The sequence below is a fragment of the Cervus canadensis genome, chromosome 32 (genome assembly GCF_019320065.1).
Source record: "Cervus canadensis isolate Bull #8, Minnesota chromosome 32, ASM1932006v1, whole genome shotgun sequence".
Classification (NCBI taxonomy): domain Eukaryota; kingdom Metazoa; phylum Chordata; class Mammalia; order Artiodactyla; family Cervidae; genus Cervus; species Cervus canadensis.
In genome coordinates, this window is record NC_057417.1 from 3,773,724 (window position 1) to 3,792,486 (window position 18,763).

Below are 18,763 nucleotides of genomic sequence, written 5' to 3' on the forward strand. Positions count from 1 at the left end.
TACCTAAATGTAGTTCAGGGGTCTTGGCTACTTTTGTTCTTCTGAGGCTCCCCTTGGGTAATTCATATTATCAGTAAAATAGTCCTAAGTCATTATAAAGCTGCAGGGGGTTCTTAGATTCAAGGACAGAGGTAACTAACCAGAACTTCGGACCCAGATTCTATTCTTTGCAGTCACTTTTGCAAGCTGTAATTAGGTATGTTAAATGGGCCTTTGGTTGTGTTCCTATATAGTCCTTGTGTTTTGGTTTGATTACACCTGTGGTTTGCCTGTTGTTGATCATGTTGTTATTTTTAGATGCTGGCAAGTCAACCATCGGAGGACAAATAATGTAAGTATATTTTTTGTTAAATACCTTTTGTTATCACTATAAGACTCTCATGAAACCTTAATTAAATGTATTTCTAAAAGCTGTCTTTTAGATTTGTTAATAAAAAGTAATATAGAATCCTAGATTATAAGAAATTTTACTTTGTTTTAAATATAATTTTCTCGGGAATAATGAATCAGGGGAACTGGTGTTTCCTCATTCATCAACTCCTTGAATATATGTGGATTTAATCAGAGTGTCTGCTTAACATGATTTTTTTTTTCATCATATATAGAATGTATCTAGGAATGAAAATGCCATGGTTGATGTTTAGTGATGTGTTCTAGAATTGAAAAATATTTTAATTAAAACATCTTTTTAATCTCTCCTAAAGTAGACTCATTTCTTTAAGCTGTTATCTTAAAGGATAACAGAGGGTCTAGAGGGCATATCTTCATTGTGTTGCTTTGTTAAGTAATCTTAATTAGTAAATTTGCCAGTTACTGCTGAAAATTTCTACAACAGACCCTAAAGCAGGCTATTATACAGGAATTCTTACCTAAGACTCTATGGAAAGAAGTGGCAGGCCCATTTGATGTTGTGTTTTAGGAGAGTGTATATTTTTTTATTATGGGCTGGAATTTTCATTGACATTTCACAAAGATTCTATATCAAAATGGTTAGAAACACGCACTATAGATGACTATTGAGAACATCCAGAGACAGAAGCTTAGAACAGGATTTAATTTGGATAGAGTCAAGGGAAGCAGTTAGGTATTACTAAGGAATTATTTTAAAATTACAATCTCATTTTGACTAGTATGTTTTAAATATTAAATAGTAAGACTTAATTGCTTGGATAGCACTTAGAATTCCTTTCTTTTATGTTAGTATTTACATTTGCTTTTTTAAAAAAACATTTATTTTGAAATAATTTTAGACTTATGGAAAGGTTCCAAAAACAGTAGTGGAATTGTTAGACAATTTATGCAGCCTACCTTAATGTTAACATACTAAATAACCATTGTATAATCATCCCAACTAGTGAGTTATCACTGGTACAAACTAACTAAACTGCACATCTCATTTGAATTTCACCAGTTTTTCAACCAGTATCATTTTTCTGTTCTAGAATTTAACATTACACTTAGTTGTTACGTCTCTTTAGTCTCCTCCAAGGTGTGACATTTCCTCAGTCTTGTCTTTCATGACCATCATAATTTGAAGAGTGCTGTTTGGTTATTTTATCGGATGTTCTTCAATTTGGGTTTGACGATGTTAATAATTAGATTGAGGGTATGCGTTTTGGAAAAGACTATCTCAGAAGGTATGTTGTGCTCTTATGAGAACGCAGATGATCGCAATATTCAGTATGTTTTATCTATTACTGGTGATAATAACTGGTGAAACTTGGTTAAGGTGTCTGCTGCCAGAATTCAGCACTGTAAAGTTATTTTTTTCCCATTATCTTGGGGGAGGTAATCTGAGACTGTAAATGTCTTTTCCACTGAAATTTTCCAAGATTTCAGCATCTACCCCAGTGGCACTTGTACTTTAAAGTAGCTTTTTTATGGAGTTCAGATTCCCTTCGAGAGCTTTAAAGATTTCCTAACTTCACAACTGAGCAATTCATGAGTAATTAAATGTTTGTTTCTCTTTTCTTTCAACGTTTCCAGGTATTTGACTGGAATGGTTGACAAAAGGACACTTGAGAAATATGAAAGAGAAGCTAAAGAAAAAAACAGAGAAACCTGGTAAACTTTTATGACAGTAGTTACGTTTCAGGAAACTACTTATTTAATGCTTTTGTAGTCTACTAATATAAATTCATGAGAGGAGACTTGTAGGATAAATTATAAAGCATCTATTTAATTGAGACATTACTTGGCCACACAATTTCATTCACAGAATTTATAATAATCAGGAGCAGATGTTACAGTGGAATTTGGGGAGAAAGCAGATAACATAATAGTACTTAAGGGTATGTGAGTAAACAGTTGAAAGAAAAAAAGAATAGATGGAATAATATATTGACAGTAGTTGCCTTTGCATGGATAGAGGGTCAGCTTTTTTCTTCTTTCTAACCTTATCTTTTCTTAAGTTAACAAGCTTTATCTCAATAGGACATTGGTGGTCTTTTTATTTTTTTTTTCTTTTAATTGTATTTCTGTGTTAAGGGGAAAAGTTCCTAATCAATATAATACTAAAAAATGGATTACTTACTATGAAATACAGATGATGTGATGAGGTAGGTAAACAGTAAACACTGTTAAGGATGGTTCGAATTTATATATGTAATTTTTATATGGCAAAGAAATAGCAAAATAATTTTTTAGCAAGTAACCATTGTTCGTTCCCAAATGGTGGGTTAGTGGCCTTCACTTTTGAAAGGTACCCTTAGACAGCCTTATTTGTATTATACTTTGTGCTAGATGATTTTTAAAATGAAATATAAAGGAACTCATTACTTACTCATAGTGATATCGGCACTGGTACTAAACAGTCTTTCTTTGTATGTTGTCATCTTGTTATTATACATAATACTTGCTTACAGAATGTATAATTGACACTGGATATATATAAAAGCTCTTGAGTATTTGAATCAGAAGAATATAAGTTTAAGTCATTTAACTTTTATTTCTACCCAGTCCTGTTCATGATTTAAATGTATGTTGAACATAAAATTCTTCTACCATTAATTACACATTTAATGGTAGAAGAATATTTTTAAAACTCATGTTCTTACCAGTATTGTTATTTTAAAATTATTTCAGGTACTTATCTTGGGCCTTAGACACAAATCAGGAAGAAAGAGACAAGGGTAAAACAGTAGAAGTGGGTCGTGCCTATTTTGAAACGGATAAGAAGCATTTTACAATTCTAGATGCCCCTGGCCACAAGAGTTTTGTCCCAAATATGATTGGTGGTGCTTCTCAAGCTGATTTGGCTGTACTGGTAAGGAAAGATGTTTCCGATTCATCCCTGTATTTGTTAGCAGCCCAACTTGAAATGTAAACACTTGGATTTACCTTCTAAAAGCTAGAATTTAGATTACAGTGAACTGTAAAATATACAAAGGCACAATTTTCACTGTTTCAATAATCTGCCCAAGAAATCTTCATAATTTGATTTACTTATGAAAATGTTTCTGCTTTTCTCTACCCATTGCTATTGTCTGTTACTGTGTCAGAAATTAGTGTCCACTGACTGCTAAACCTAATCCATTTTGTACTCAATCCTGTGAGTGCAAAAATGAGTAAGAAATTATCTGTTTAAGATCTTCAGTCATTTTGCAACTTGGGGGTAGTTATTGTATTAGCACTAAATCACATATATGTTTGAAATGTAAAATATAAAGGCATACTAGATTTTGGAGAATTGGGAATGAGAAGAAACATATACCAAAATTTTAAAGTATTTAGACATTGTGACATTCAAAAGTATATATATGCTCAGACGATAAAAGAATCTACCTGCAATGCAGGAGACCCAGGTTCAATCCCTGGGTCAGGAAGATCCCCTGGAGAAGGCAGCCCACTCCAGTATTTTTGCCTGCAGAATCCCGTGGACAGAGGAGCCTGTCAGGCTATGGGGTCACAAAGAGTTGGACATACTGAATGACTGACTCACTCACTTCTATTTTCTTGCAAGATGCTTCTGATAAAACTGAAAAGAAAAATGTTGTATTGCTAGAAGAGTGTACTTGAATGTGTAAGAATAAACTATTGATTTCTTGGAACAGGTAATCTCTGCCAGGAAAGGAGAGTTTGAAACTGGATTTGAAAAAGGAGGACAGACAAGAGAACATGCAATGTTGGCAAAGACAGCAGGTGTAAAACACTTAATTGTGCTTATTAACAAGATGGATGATCCAACAGTAAATTGGAGCAATGAGAGGTAAGTTTGGATGTCTTACTGCTTTTTCATAGATACTTTGTTTAATGTTGAAACTATAGAGTTCAGTTGCTTTACATTATAATTGAGTTATTTATAAATATTAATAGATATGAAGAATGTAAAGAGAAACTGGTGCCGTTTTTGAAAAAAGTTGGCTTTAATCCCAAAAAGGACATCCACTTCATGCCATGCTCAGGACTGACAGGAGCAAACCTTAAGGAGCAGTCAGATTTCTGCCCTTGGTACATGTAAGTAAGCTTTTAAAAGTGTGTGTCTTATTAAGTAACTTTTTAATTAAGTTTTTGGCCACACAGCATGTGGGATCTTATTTCCCTGCCTAGGGATCGAATCCACGCCCTCTGGATCACTAGGGAAGGCCCAATGTGTTCATGTGTGTTAGTCGCTCAGTCATGTCTGACTCTTTACGACCCCGTGGACCATAGCCCACTAGGCTCCTCTGTCCATGGGATTCTCCAGGCAAGAGTACTGGAGCGGGTAACCTTTCCCTTCTTCAGGGGATCTTCCCCACCCAGGGACCAAACCAGGGTCTCTTGCATTGCAGGCAGATTCTTCATGGGCTGAGCTACCCAGGAAGCCCAGTAATTTAAGAAAATATTGAGTGTAACCTTGGCTTTAAAAATGCCATGACCTTTGTTTTTTAACTGGGTTTTCTTTTTATTACTGAGTTGTTAGGGTACTTTATGCACTGGGTACAATTTTATCAGAGACATGATTTGCAAGCATTTTCTCCCATTCTGTGGGCTATCCTTTTACCTTCTTCATAGTGTCCTTTGAAGTACAAAAAGGTCTTAATTTTGATGAAGTCTTGTTTATTTTTTCTCTTAATTGTGCTTTTGGTGTCATGCCTAGGGAATTGTTGCCCAATCCAGTCAGAAAGAGTTAGACCTGTTATTTTCATTTAAGCCTATTGAAGCTCTTAGGTGTGTGTTTCATTTTTGGATTAATTTTTTATAAGGTAAAGTCTTGAATACTTCAGCTTTGTGAGTATTTAAATTGGGAAATGTGAGTCTTTGACTTTTATTCCCCCTCCCCACCCCCCAAGAATATTTTGCCTTTTTGGGTCCCTTGAATTTCCATATGAACATTAGGATCAGCTGGTCAAATTTCTGCAAAAAGGCAGTGGGACTTTAATAAGAACTGCACTGAATTTGTAGATCAGTTTGGGGGGAACATTGCGATCTTGCAATATTAAACCTCCCAATTCACATACTGTAGTTTTAAAGGGGAAATTATAGAATCTTGATTTCAGAGCTGGAAAAAGTCCATAAAAAATTAAGTTGTATAGAGTGGCTTCAGTTTATTACAACATTTGGGTTATCTGCCATTAAATATTTTTATAACTTTACAGGGAAGCTTTTTCATTATATTGATCTATTTTATTTTTTTAGAAAATGTTTCTGAGGAATAAGTGAGATGAACTAGATAAAGTTAGAGCCATGTAATTTCTTAAAATTTTAACATTTATATTGACTCTTTAATTTTATTATATTCTCAGTGGATTACCATTTATTCCATATCTGGATAATTTGCCAAACTTCAATAGATCAGTTGATGGACCAATCAGGCTGCCAATTGTGGATAAGTACAAGGTACCCAAAATGTTCAAGAAATTGGGTTTTATGGGAGGTGACAAATTATTTTGTGTTCTGTTTCAAACTATGAAATAAATCAGTTTAGTTTATTTTGGCTGTTTTTCTGTGAGCCAGTGATCATTTTTTGGTGAGAGATTCTTATACATCAAACTGCTGAAAGAGTTTGTACATTAAAGTTGATAGATACTGACAAATAGCCTTCCAAAATACAGTGCTAATTCACATGACCACCAGAAACATATGAACATGTTTACCATAGCCTAACCAACACTGGATGTTAGTCTTTAAAAACTAAGCTTCAAATAAAGAAAAAAATAATAAGCTTCACTATTTTTAACTATGTTTTCAGCTTCACTTTTTTAAGTACTGCACTATCAATATGTAGTATTTTGCTTTTTTTCAAATACATCATTATTTCATTAGCTTCATGCTAAAGATCTTGAACATGTAGTTTTTAAATAGGGAACATCTCAGACAGTTTTGAGAGAACCTCAGTTTGAACAAGAAATTTAGATCTTCAGACATAAAATTCTGTCTCCTGCAGTGTGTTTTCTTTTTAAATCCTAGGCATACTTACTTATTAGTATTATATATGTGTGTGTGCTTTTGACACAGAGTATTTATTGCCTGTGTCTTAAGATTAATCCTAAGCATTCTACCACTTGAGCTAAAGATTTTCTTTTCTGAATAAGCCTTGCAAGATTTCACTTTGGGTTGTTGAACTCCTGTATAGTAGTAACAGAAGTCTGACATTTGGTTTTTTACTTTCAATTTAAATAGGATATGGGCACTGTGGTCCTGGGAAAGCTGGAATCAGGATCTATTTGTAAAGGCCAGCAGCTTGTGATGATGCCAAACAAGGTAAGAATTCACAATGCTCTTGTTCATTTAAAATTTCTCTTGAAAAGTATTAGTAAGGAATCAGAACTTTTCAGTCTTAGGGATTTCATTAAAAGAAACCACTTTTTTGTTGTTGTTTTTGAAACCACTTTTTAAATCCAACATTGGTAGTTGTGGTGGTTTAGTCACTAAGTTGTGTCCTACTCTTGTGACCCCATGAACTGTAGCCTGCCAGGCTCCCCTCTCCATGGGATTTTCCAGGCAAGAATACTGGAGTGGGTTGTCATTTTCTTCTCCAGAGTATCTTGCCAACCCAGGATCGAACCCAGGTCTCCTGCATTGCAGGCTGATTCTTTACTGTCTGAGCAACCAGGGAAGCCCAGATGTAAGACTATTTTACCTTAAAAAACTATAGGTAGGCAACCTACAGATTGGGGGTAAGAAATTGTATATCATAAATCTGATAAAGGGGTTACTATCCATAATATATCAAGAACTCCTACAACTCAACAATAAACAGAAAGAACCTGACTAAAAAATTAGCAAAGAACTTAAAGCAGGCATTTCTCCAAAGATGAACAAATGGCCAACAAACACATGAAAAGAAGCTCAACGTCACTAATCATTAGGGAAATGCAAATCAAAGTTACAGTGAGATAATACCTCACAGCTGTCTCGATGGCTGTTTTAAAAAAAAAAACCAGAAAATAACAAATGCTGGTGAGGATGTAGAGATTTGGAACACTTTCTGCATTGTTGGTAGGAATGTAAAATTGTGCAGCTGCTGTGGAAAACTTAATGGCATTTCTTCAAAAACAAAAATAATAATAAAAATAGAATAATCATGATCCGGCAGTTCCACATCTGAGTATACACCCTTAAAAGCTGAAAACAGACCTTGAAGAACCAATGTTCACAGCACCCAACACGTGGAAGCAGGAGCAGACAAACAGGGTGTGTACATAAAAGGGCACGTCACTCAGCTTAGAAAGGAGGGTGTTCCAACACAGGCTGCAGCATGGGTGGGCCTGGGGGCGTTATTACTAAGTGAAACAGGCCAGCGAGTCAGACACACGCAAGTCACGGATGACTCTCCACTTTTGTGAAGTACTTTGAGTAGGTAAAATCTTTACTACCACTCAGAAAGTAATTAAAAAATTAATCTTAATTTTTTATAAGTATGGATCATAGATTTGACTTGCTCTATTTTGTTTAGTCATAAAAGTCTTCATTTAGGAAAAGGAATTGTTACACTGGATTATTTGGGCAAAAAGTAGTAAACATACTTGTTTGGTTATATATGATGGAATTGCCAGTTTCTACCTCTTTATTCCATTCTCTAAAGAATTTGCTAGCAAATATGGCTGTACTACCAGTTTTGGAAATGAATTTCAAGACAGGTATCAGTAAGGTGTAAGCTACCTTTTGGGAAAGAAAGCCATTAGTTGTGTATGTGTATGGGGGAGAAACTACTGGAGTTTAGCAAATGACAGTTTGTAGAATTCTGGTATGGAATACAATGATTCTGGATTCTCTACTGTTTATCTACCATCCAATGAGAAAGTTAATTTTGTCTGGAAGGTTGTTGTTTTGTTTTCTGGCATGTGTTTTAAAAATATGAATTATCTCCAACGGAGGAAATGGAGTAAAATAAGGGACTACTTTGTGGGTATTGTTTTAACATTTTCCCCCGTCTATCAGTATCAGTTCAGTCACTCAGTTGTGTCCGACTCTTTGCGACCCCGTGAACCACAGCACCCCAGGCCTCCCTGTCCATCACCAACTCCCAGAGTCCACCCCAACCCATGTCCATTGAGTTAGTGATGCCATCCAGTCATCTCATCCTCTGTCATCCCCTTCTCCTCCTGCCCTCAATCTTTCCCAGCATCAGGGTCTTTTCCAATGAGTCAGCTCTTCGCATCAGGTGGCCAAAGTATTGGAGTTTCAGCTTCAACATCAGTCCCTCCAATGAACACCCAGGACTGATCTCCTTTAGGATGGACTGGTTGGATCTCTTTGCAGTCCAAGGGACTCTCAAGACTCTTCTCCAACACCACAGTTCAAAAGCATCAATTCTTCAGCGCTCAGCTTTCTTTATAGTCCAACTCTCACATCCATACATGACCACCGGAAAAACCATAGCCTTGACTAGACGGACCTTTGTTGTCAAAGTAATGTCTCTATATGTCCCCATCTATATGCTTTAAAAAAAAAATTATTGCAGTAAAAGACAAATTTTACCACTATTGACATTTTGTACATTCACAGTATTGTGCAACCATCACCACGTCTAGTTCCAAAACATTTTCATCACCCTAGAAGGAAACCCTCCACCTATTAAACAGTCAGTGTGCTTTTAGAGACACGTGCACCCCAATGTTCATCGCAGCACTGTTTATAATAGCCAGGACATGGAAGCAACCTAGATGCCCATCAGCAGATGAATGGATAAAGAAGCTGTGGTACATATACACCATGGAATATTACTCAGCCATTAAAAAGAATTCATTTGAATCAGTTCTAATGAGATGGATGAAACTGGAGCCCATTATACAGAGTGAAGTAAGCCAGAAAGATAAAGAACATTACAGCATACTAACACATATATATGGAATCTAGAAAGATGGTAACGACAACCCTATATGCAAAACAGAAAAAGAGACACAGAAGTACAGAACAGACTTTTGAACTCTGTGGGAGAAGGTGAGGGTGGGGATGTTTCAAAAGAACAGCATGTATACTATCTATGGTGAAACAGATCACCAGCCCAGGTGGGATGCATGAGACAAGTGCTCGGGCCTGGTGCACTGGGAAGACCCAGAGGAATCGGGTGGAGAGGGAGGTGGGAGGGGGGATCGGGATGGGGAATACGTGTAAATCTATGGCTGATTCATGTCAATGTATGACAAAACCCACTGGAAAAAAAAAAAAAAGTGTGCTTTTAAAGCTTAGTTGTTCAGATAACCTTAGAAAAATACATTCTTCAGATGTTTGGGGATTGATAGGTAATAGAAGCTATGTCTCTTAACTCCTGAAATTTAAGAATAATAAAAGTTATATCTATAAAACTAAAATGATTTATGTTTTAATTTTAAAAAAGTAAAAAAGGCAGATGTTCTGTTTGGAAATTATTAGGATGTGATATTAAAAAGATGACATAAATCTTTTAATTGGCAGCTTGTAATTCTACGATATGATTTTCATTAAGTTCGTGTTATACAAATGTTACAAAGTTTTAAACTCAAAAGAATTATTTTGGCTAATCAACAACCACAGAAAAATGTGACTTGCAAGTCTTCAGCAAACAGATCATTTTCCATTCTGTAATGTAGTGAATGTATCAAAAGTTTTCCCATCTTGGTTTCTTTTAAGCACAATGTGGAAGTCCTTGGAATCCTTTCCGATGATGTGGAAACCGATTCTGTAGCCCCAGGTGAAAACCTCAAAATCAGGCTGAAAGGAATTGAAGAGGAGGAGATTCTTCCAGGGTTCATACTTTGTGATCCTAATAATCTTTGTCATTCTGGTCGCACATTTGATGCCCAGGTAAACCAGATATTGTAGTTATCATGATGACCTTTACTGTCACAATGAGACTAGGATTTAAATGCCATTTGTCCTGATTATTGGCGATATGCCTTTGTGTGCAGAAGGGGAACTAAAATAGGATAAACCATATATAGAGATCACAACAGCTGTGATGTACACCTCATACCCATACGGTCTTTGATGGTACAAGTCATGGGTAGAGAGTATGCATTTTTAGTTTTTATTTTCTGTTGATAATATATATTGATACTTAATATTTTGCTCAAAGTGTCTTTCACTTTAAGTAGAGCATAGTTGCCTTGGAAGTCATGGTTTGTCTGCTCATTGAGAGCAAGCAAATTTCCAGATAGGAAAACACAATTAATTTCTCTACATTATTAGCACCCTGACTTCCCCAGGAGGATGACAGAGTAAGTAATTGGTACAACTCACAGAATTTTTGAGTTGTTATATGATGATTAATCAAGTTAGATTTTTCTGTCAGATACAAGGTTGTTAACTTTGGGGCTTGGATACTGGGAAATGGATAAAACTAAGTTTGTATCAGGAGGGAAAATTCTAGCATGTGAGCAGCAGTGAATGCCTTGGTGGGGGAGTATAGAGCAGAGGCTTTCCAGAGAAGAAATCTTGGATGCCTGTGTTTTTAAAGTTTGGGCACTTGCCAAGATCAGCAGGATAAGGATATAAAAAATTCATGCTTTGAGGTAACCCAATCTGACCTATCACTTCTAACCCAAAAATAAGTTGGTGCCCTACTGAAATTGTGAGTTACACATTCAGTTCTTTTTTTTATCTAGGGATGATAATTTTTTTTTGTTTGACAGATAGTGATTATAGAGCACAAGTCCATCATCTGCCCAGGTTATAATGCGGTGCTGCATATCCATACCTGTATTGAAGAAGTCGAAATAACAGTGAGTTTTAAGATAATTGCAATTTTTAAGACCATTATTCACACTCCTGGTCTTAAAGATTCTTAGGCATTATTCTAATCTCATCCTTTTTTCTTGGATAGGCCTTAATCTGCTTGGTAGACAAGAAATCAGGAGAAAAGAGTAAGACTCGACCCCGTTTCGTGAAACAGGATCAAGTGTGCATTGCCCGCTTGAGGACAGCAGGAACTATCTGCCTTGAGACCTTTAAAGACTTCCCTCAGATGGGTCGCTTTACTTTAAGAGATGAGGGTAAGCCTTTAAATTGATGTCCAGAGGTCTGTCTAAGGTGCTTAGCTTTGGTACTTTTCATCTGAGTACAGTGCACATTAGAAGTTCATAGGAAACTTGGATACCTGTTTATAATATATGTCATATATGTTTTATGAGTTGAATGAATTAAACAGACTTGACCATACATTTTAGTAGTAATGCTCTAGATGAAGAACCTTAATCTTGATATTTTGCAGGCAGTGGGTTTTAAGAGTCCTTTTATTTATTGCTAAATAAGACATTTCTATGAAACTCATCTTGAAGGACTTTATCCAGTAGAGCAAATTTTTGCTAATAAGCAAACCTCTGAGGTAGACATCTTATTTTTCAGAAAAAATAATTTTAAAATCCAATATGATAAACTTTAACTGCACTGAAATGGGGGGAGATAAAGGAGTACATAGATTAATAGTCTTAATGCCTAATATTTTCAAGGTTTAATATTTATTATATTTTTATAAATAAAAATAAATTTAAAATAAAAATATTTTTATTATATTTTTAAATATTTATTATTTATTTATTCCAAGGTTTAATATTCATGTTCTTTTGTGTTTATGTCCACTTCTGCCTGAGTGAATTGGAATAGCTGTAATTTTGCATTTCAAACAGCTATGAAACTTTGGTATCATAGAAACAAAATGACTTTGTGTTTAATAGAACATTTCTCTTATAGATTATTAATTTAGGTTACTATTTTAAGACTGTGGAAGACTTTACATAAAACTTTATGGTTCACTTGAAATACAGAATAGTCAGTTCACATACTAGTTCCAATTTGATTCAGCAAAAACTTTACTGTATATCTGCTGAATGTCAGGAGTTGTGCCAAGCACCGGGAATATAATGGATATGGTCCCTGAGCTTTATTTCAGAGGAAACTATATAAAGATGGTATACATGTAAAATGATTATCTTAAAAGTCTTCTTGATGATAGTGAAACTGGCTATTGGGGCTTTCCTATTAATATAACAAAATTAGAATTTTATTTACCATTTAGAAATTAATGTAGCAAGAATTTTTTACTAAAGAATTTTTTTTTCCCCCAAAGAATAGCTTGGCTTTTAGGTTTTTCACAAGACCAAATGGATTTTGTATTTCTAATAATAGGGTCTGAGAGCCCTTTTTAACAGCTTTTATTGAGATAATCTATATACCATGAAATTGACCTGTTTAGAGTATATAGTTCAGTGAATTAGTATGTTCAGAGTTGTATAGTCATCACTACATCCTAATTTTGTAACATTTATAATATCTGAAAAAGGAACCCAAATACCTGTTTATAAAGTTACCACCTATTATTCTATTATTCTACCTACCTCTGGCCATTGTAGGCAACCATATGTCTACTTTTTTCTGCCTGCCTTTTTTGGACATGACTTATAAATAGAATCATAGTTTGTGGCCTTTAGTGTGTAGTTTATTTCAGCATGTTTTTGAGGTTCAACCATGCTGTGATATGTATATAATTCATTCCTTTTTATTGCCAAATAATTCCACTGTATGAATATGTCCACACTTTACTTTCAGCATAGGTATTAATTAGTAATTTACACTGTAAAATAATGATAAAGTTTTAATATCTAACATAGCCTTGCTGTTAACTACTGAAAAGGTTTCTTAAAAATTTCATTCCTAGGTAAGACCATTGCAATTGGAAAAGTTCTGAAACTGGTTCCAGAGAAAGACTAAGCATTTTCTTGATGACCCTGCACAATACTGTGAGGAAAATTGACTGCAAAAGCCTACTTCACACCGCCTTCTCTTATTTTCTGCCCATTGACAAACCTCTCCCCATATTTTGCAAAGACAAAATTCACAGCAAAAGTCCACATTATGTCAGCTTTCTCATATTGAGAGCTCTGCTATGCCACTGTTGAATTTTTCCCAATATTTTTTTTCTTCCCCTCTCAAACTCTGCTTCCTTGGACAGATTTGGCAATAGCTTTGTAAGTGATGTGGACATAATCGCCTACAATAATGAAAAACCTACCAGGAATTTTTTTATTTTTCATTTCCCCTTAGGCATACCTAGTCTTTTTTTTCTCCCAGGCAGATCATTCTGAGTGTGCGAGTGTGTGTGCACATGTTACAAAGACAACTACCATGTTAATAAAATATTCAATTTGAAACCCTTTTTGGTATTTGAATTGCTTTTGAATACTGTTTTTTATCCGGATGTAACATTGTTGCATTATTAGCTTTTTAACTTTACCAAGTAATCCAGTACATTACTTGGACTTTTCTAAACTCTTTCCCTCTCCACTACTTAAATGAGGCACTTACAAACCATGTTCGAGTTTGTATTAAAAGAAAGAATTAGATGGACCCCTTCTTTTGATGGTTAATGCATACATATAATATCTTTATGCAACTATGACACTGCTTTATTAGGTCACTCAGTTATTTTCTGCCAATTGATATTTTAACATGGTTTCTTAAACAAAGTAAGTGGTTTTAAAACACAGGAACAGCATACTGTAGTTTTTAGAAGTATAAAGCATAATGAAATTTTACCCCTACAAAAATTTCCATTAACTTGTTAAATTAGTGGAATTTACAATAAAGACAGCATGTTGAGACCTGGCAAAAATGCCTCCTTTAGTATTTATAAGAGCTGCATGCAACTAGTATGAAAACCGTATCAATTGCAAGTGCCGGTTCTACAAATTACTCAGTTTATTTATTGTTTAAAGGCTGGATGACCCTTGCTGGTTAAAGCTAAGTCTCACCCAGTAACTAGATGAACACATATTTAGAGCCATCAGAACCTGCACAGACTAAAGTTAACAGTGACAAGTCGAATCAAGCACAGTATGTTTTTCTCAATTACTCAAAATTGTTTTCTTAAATATATGCTGAAATTTGCTAAATTATGATTTGGATGGCCCAGAGTGCAGCATTGTGGTGATTTTTAGGTTGAATCCTGACCTTCTGCTACAACTGCCATGATTTTGAAATTTTTAATGAGAATAAATGGGAAATGGGAGGGATACTTTCAGGGATTCTTTCTGGGTTTATTGGAAGCCCCACCTTGATTTTGAGTGTTGCCATTTATGGAACACTTAGCCTCTTTTAGATTGGCTTAATCTCTAAATAAGATACTTTGTAATTGTGTATCTAATGACATGTCCCTTCCCTGTAATATTCCTGCCTCAGAAAAGAAAAGCCTCCTCTATTTCCAGCCACAAAACATAAAAATTAAATCTAATCATGTTTTCTTAACTGTAAAATTCCCCTTCATTTCATGAATGAGGCTACATCTTATGGACAGAGCACAGTTACGGTCCTGCAGTTTCCTATAACTATACTCATGGCTATTAAAGTTGCATGAAATTTAAGTTATACTATGTTTGCAAATCTGGGCTTTAGTTTTCTGGAGTATGTGGAGCTTTAATCAGTACATTATAACTTTTTATACTACCAAGTTAAGAAGAACAAAATACTAGCAATTGCTTGGATTTTAATGAATCTTTAAAAGCTCAAGAGTCACTGAAATATTTCCAGAGATATATTTCCATTTTTAAATTGAACACATTTTTTTTAAAAAGTTATGTTTGCTATTAAAACAGTTACACTTTTAGAATATTATGTGCATGTTGCCAAGACTCAAAATGACTTGGATATCAACTGTGAAGGGCCTACCTCTAAAAAAATAGAATAAATATAATTATGAAATAAAACTTTTGATGGATTCTTGCACATTTATGCAAGTAAGATTATTTAGAAGAAACCTCACTGTTAAATTAACCAACACCATACATTTTTGTGGGCTTTGAAGTTCTGTGGGAAGAATGCTTACTTGATGCATTTTAAAATCTTCACTACACTGCCTGGTTGCTTGGACAGGCAGATGTGTCTGAAGTGAACTAGCAGTGTGGGGAGATGTTAGACCTATGAAAAGCAATATACAGATTCCTATGCTGTCATTTTGTCTTCTGCAAGTGTGTTTATATTGTTGACAATGCAAAAACAGGGTAATTGGCTACAGACTTAGGATATTACAGACCTAAACATTTTTCTTTTCTGTCTTTAGCATAGATATGTTAGAATCACAATTTTCTTTGCATCTTTTTACATTAATGATGTTCTTTATACAGCTTTCATGTTAGATTATTTAATCATAGTTTTTTAAATTAATAAACTTAAGATAATTGAAATAAACATTAAATAATTGCCATTTTTAAACCTTTTATTTCTTACTATGGGAGAAGGGGAGATACATTTCTTGTTTTTAACTTGCAAACATAATTCATCCAGTGAAAATCTATGTAAAATCAAACTAAAAGAGATGGACTGAGTATATAATGCTATGAAATTAAGTGACAAATAGTAAGGTATTCTTGAATAATTAAGCCCATGTATATTTGTTTTGAATTGAGTCTTGAAATATGTGATAACTGAATGTAAAAACTTTGTGAATTGTAGAAGAATAAGGTTATTCACTGTAACAAGAGGTAGTTCATACTTGTCTGCTAGTTACATAAACTATAAGAACTACTTTTACAAAATAGGATGGACTTTGAATGTGATGCAATTGGCAGATACTGGCATCCTCAGCTGAAGTGCTACAGATACTGGGGGTCATACGTTCAACCAGCTGCAGTTTTGCAACCCAAGAAAAAGGTGAACTTATGCTTAACAACTGCTTTCATGATGAACTTTTGGGAAAAAAAAATCAAGAAAACTCCCTGGCAATCTTCAGAAACACTAGTTGTGACTGTAATTACTCCGTGGTCTCTGATGGCTGTTCCATCTGACAGCACTCTAGCACCTTTCCTCATTGACGTGGACTTCTTAGGCACTGCTGCTTCATGGATGACAGCTTCATTGGTTTGCGTAGGAAAGTTTCTATTACAGCTCTTAACATCAAGCAACTTTCAGCTTTTAAAAACCCTTTGTGAAAATTCTGGTAACAGCACTATAGCGCTGACTGTAGAATGATTAAATGTTCAGTGTTGGCCTATCTTATCAGAATAAACTGTGCCATTAATCCTCTCACAGACATACATACGTAATGTAGATAGCAATCAACAGAATTTAGGGGACGATTTTCTGTCTCCAAATAACATGGCTTATATTTCCTCCAGCTGATTTTTTCCATGATTGTAGCAGATGTCATCTAACACGTTTACGATCGTGTTTCTTTCCTCTAGAGATCTTGCCATGGCAGCAACTTAAGTAAATAAATGTACTTAACACGTGCACAACTCAAAGTCTAGTAGGTTTAAATTTAGCAGTCAGTTGGTTATATTAGATTTCATAGTAAACGGAATAGGAAGTGTTTTTATTTCCCTGTAGTTCAGTGGATTCCATTTGAACCAATGTACTGCCAAATTTCAGATAGGGTAAATTTGGTTCAACTTATGATAGTTTTGGCTCTAGGATATTCTTAACTTTCAATATCCTAGGACATAACTGAGTCTTCCTTCAGTAAATACACTTTTCACATACCTCTAATCCTATGCTTCCTTGAAACAGTAATGTGCTAGCTGAGTTGTTTATTAAGAAGTGTTTTAAGGGCATGGAGGTGTGGGAATGTTGGAGTGTTCTCCAAAAAAGGGAGAAGCAGAAAGGCACCATGTCTGATTAGGCAGAAAATTGGGCAGGATTTAAGTGACCCTCAGAATGGTGGCAGTCTTTTCTGCCTTGTCACACATGCCACTGTGCCCTTTACTACGTACCGTGGAAACCTCAGGTTTGTGGACAGCAAAGGCAGAATGACATTGTGCTTCCCAAGGCTCCCCTCTGCCAGGCACATGAGCTTAGTGCTTGTCAGCCCAAGTCCCCGCTACCTCCTTGCCTGCTGCCCGGGAAGAGTGTCTGTGCCGGAGCTGGGGCTCCTGCACCCCTCAGGCGACCAGACCACCCCCATGCGTTAGGTGAGACAGGTCTGAGCCCAGGTCTGCGTTTTAAGGACTTAACATTTGGCACACGTCCTCGTTAACTAGTTTCTTCTCTTTGTTCTAGAAGAAATGTGGATCTCTCTCAGGCCATGATTTAGTGACCAGTTTTCACTAGATGGCAGGTTAATACCTAGCTCTCCTTTCTTAAAAAACAGAATTGAAGGGAACTGATTAGGTTTGCTGGGTTTTTAACCTAATTCCAAAGCATGGCAGACTGCTCTAGGTAGGAATTATGGGAATCCAAGGTAAAGAAACCTTTTTCTTATGATTCGTAGCTACCTACTGTGCCTGACTTGGTGCCTGTGTGAGGATTAAGCCCTTAGTCTGCTCTTGCAATTATTCAAATGACTGAAGTTTAAAAATTTGCTTTTGTAATAACAATAAAAATTGTCATCTTCCCTTTTGAAGGATTTGTCCGTTTGTTTATAATTACTGTATTGTGTCATACTCTGAGTGTATCTCTTTTCTTTACAGTTCTCAATGTTGTGTTCAGGCGTCAGACACACAGGCACTGCATAGCAGTGTGTGCAAGACTGACAATATTATTTTTTATACTTTGTGGCCCATAGAACCAGTGTCAAATACAAAAGTTGTATCAACGCATCTTAAAGCAGAAAAATAGCATTAGTACCTTAGATGTTTTAGCTTTGTAGTGGAGAATTTTATCTCCCAATCTAGAATAAATGATGACCAAATTACAATTAAGTTTTCCGAATTTTAAAAGAACCAAAATTTGATGCTAGCATGAAGATTTCGAAAAATCATATATGGTCATGGCATCTTTTTGTGGTTCTTTGTATTTAATTTGTATTTAATTTGTCCTCTAAACTCAACATTAGTCTTAAAAGTGAAATAAACAAGAATAAGCAACAAAAGAAGTTGTAATTTTATGATTTATATGCACCTAATTTGCATGTCAAAGGCATTTTCACCAAAAGTTCTATGAGTTTAGTGAAGAGCCAGGTTACTGATAATTTCTATTAGTACAACAGTTTAGCTAGAGCGGGCATAATGGAAGAAACATGTTGAATTTGCTTTACACTCTTGTTTGTTACTCTAGGTTGAGACTTCACCCCTCTGAATTGAGCAGTACAGTCCTCCTAAAGAACTTTGTGTTTGCTAATAAAGCACACAAATTGTTATACTTCAAACAAAAACTATCTCCATGGCCATCTTTGCTATTTTCCTGGTAAATACACTTAGTTTTAGAATAAAAGAAATTTTGAAAGATTAGATTCTGAAGAGTAATTACTATTTATAAAGAAGGTCCAGCAGACAGAATGTGTACACAAAGGAGAATTTTTTTTTTTATTAAAAGTTGCATACAGAGAAATGCACAGATCTCAAGTTTAACAATGAATTATCTGGTGTATACAATTATGTTAACATCCCCATCTACAGAACATTTTCATCACTACAGAAAGTTTCTTTCTGCCTTCTTT

At 35.2% G+C, this 18,763-nt stretch overlaps 1 protein-coding gene across 3 annotated transcripts in view; it reads left to right on the forward strand.

The window, feature by feature from the left end:
* GSPT1 (G1 to S phase transition 1) overlaps window positions 1-17,728 on the forward strand; it is a 31,749-nt gene extending 14,021 nt beyond the window's left edge. For all 3 annotated transcript variants that reach the window (XM_043456748.1, XM_043456746.1, XM_043456747.1), the window contains exons 5-15: window positions 298-331; window positions 1,987-2,064; window positions 3,085-3,265; window positions 4,053-4,207; window positions 4,315-4,455; window positions 5,724-5,817; window positions 6,601-6,681; window positions 10,033-10,206; window positions 11,034-11,123; window positions 11,225-11,393; window positions 13,055-17,728. In XM_043456748.1, coding sequence (XP_043312683.1) covers window positions 298-331; window positions 1,987-2,064; window positions 3,085-3,265; window positions 4,053-4,207; window positions 4,315-4,455; window positions 5,724-5,817; window positions 6,601-6,681; window positions 10,033-10,206; window positions 11,034-11,123; window positions 11,225-11,393; window positions 13,055-13,107 — 1,250 coding nt within the window. In that variant the 3' untranslated portion in view covers window positions 13,108-17,728. The remainder of the gene's footprint in view (window positions 1-297; window positions 332-1,986; window positions 2,065-3,084; window positions 3,266-4,052; window positions 4,208-4,314; window positions 4,456-5,723; window positions 5,818-6,600; window positions 6,682-10,032; window positions 10,207-11,033; window positions 11,124-11,224; window positions 11,394-13,054) is intronic.
* The last annotated feature ends 1,035 nt before the right edge of the window (window positions 17,729-18,763 follow it).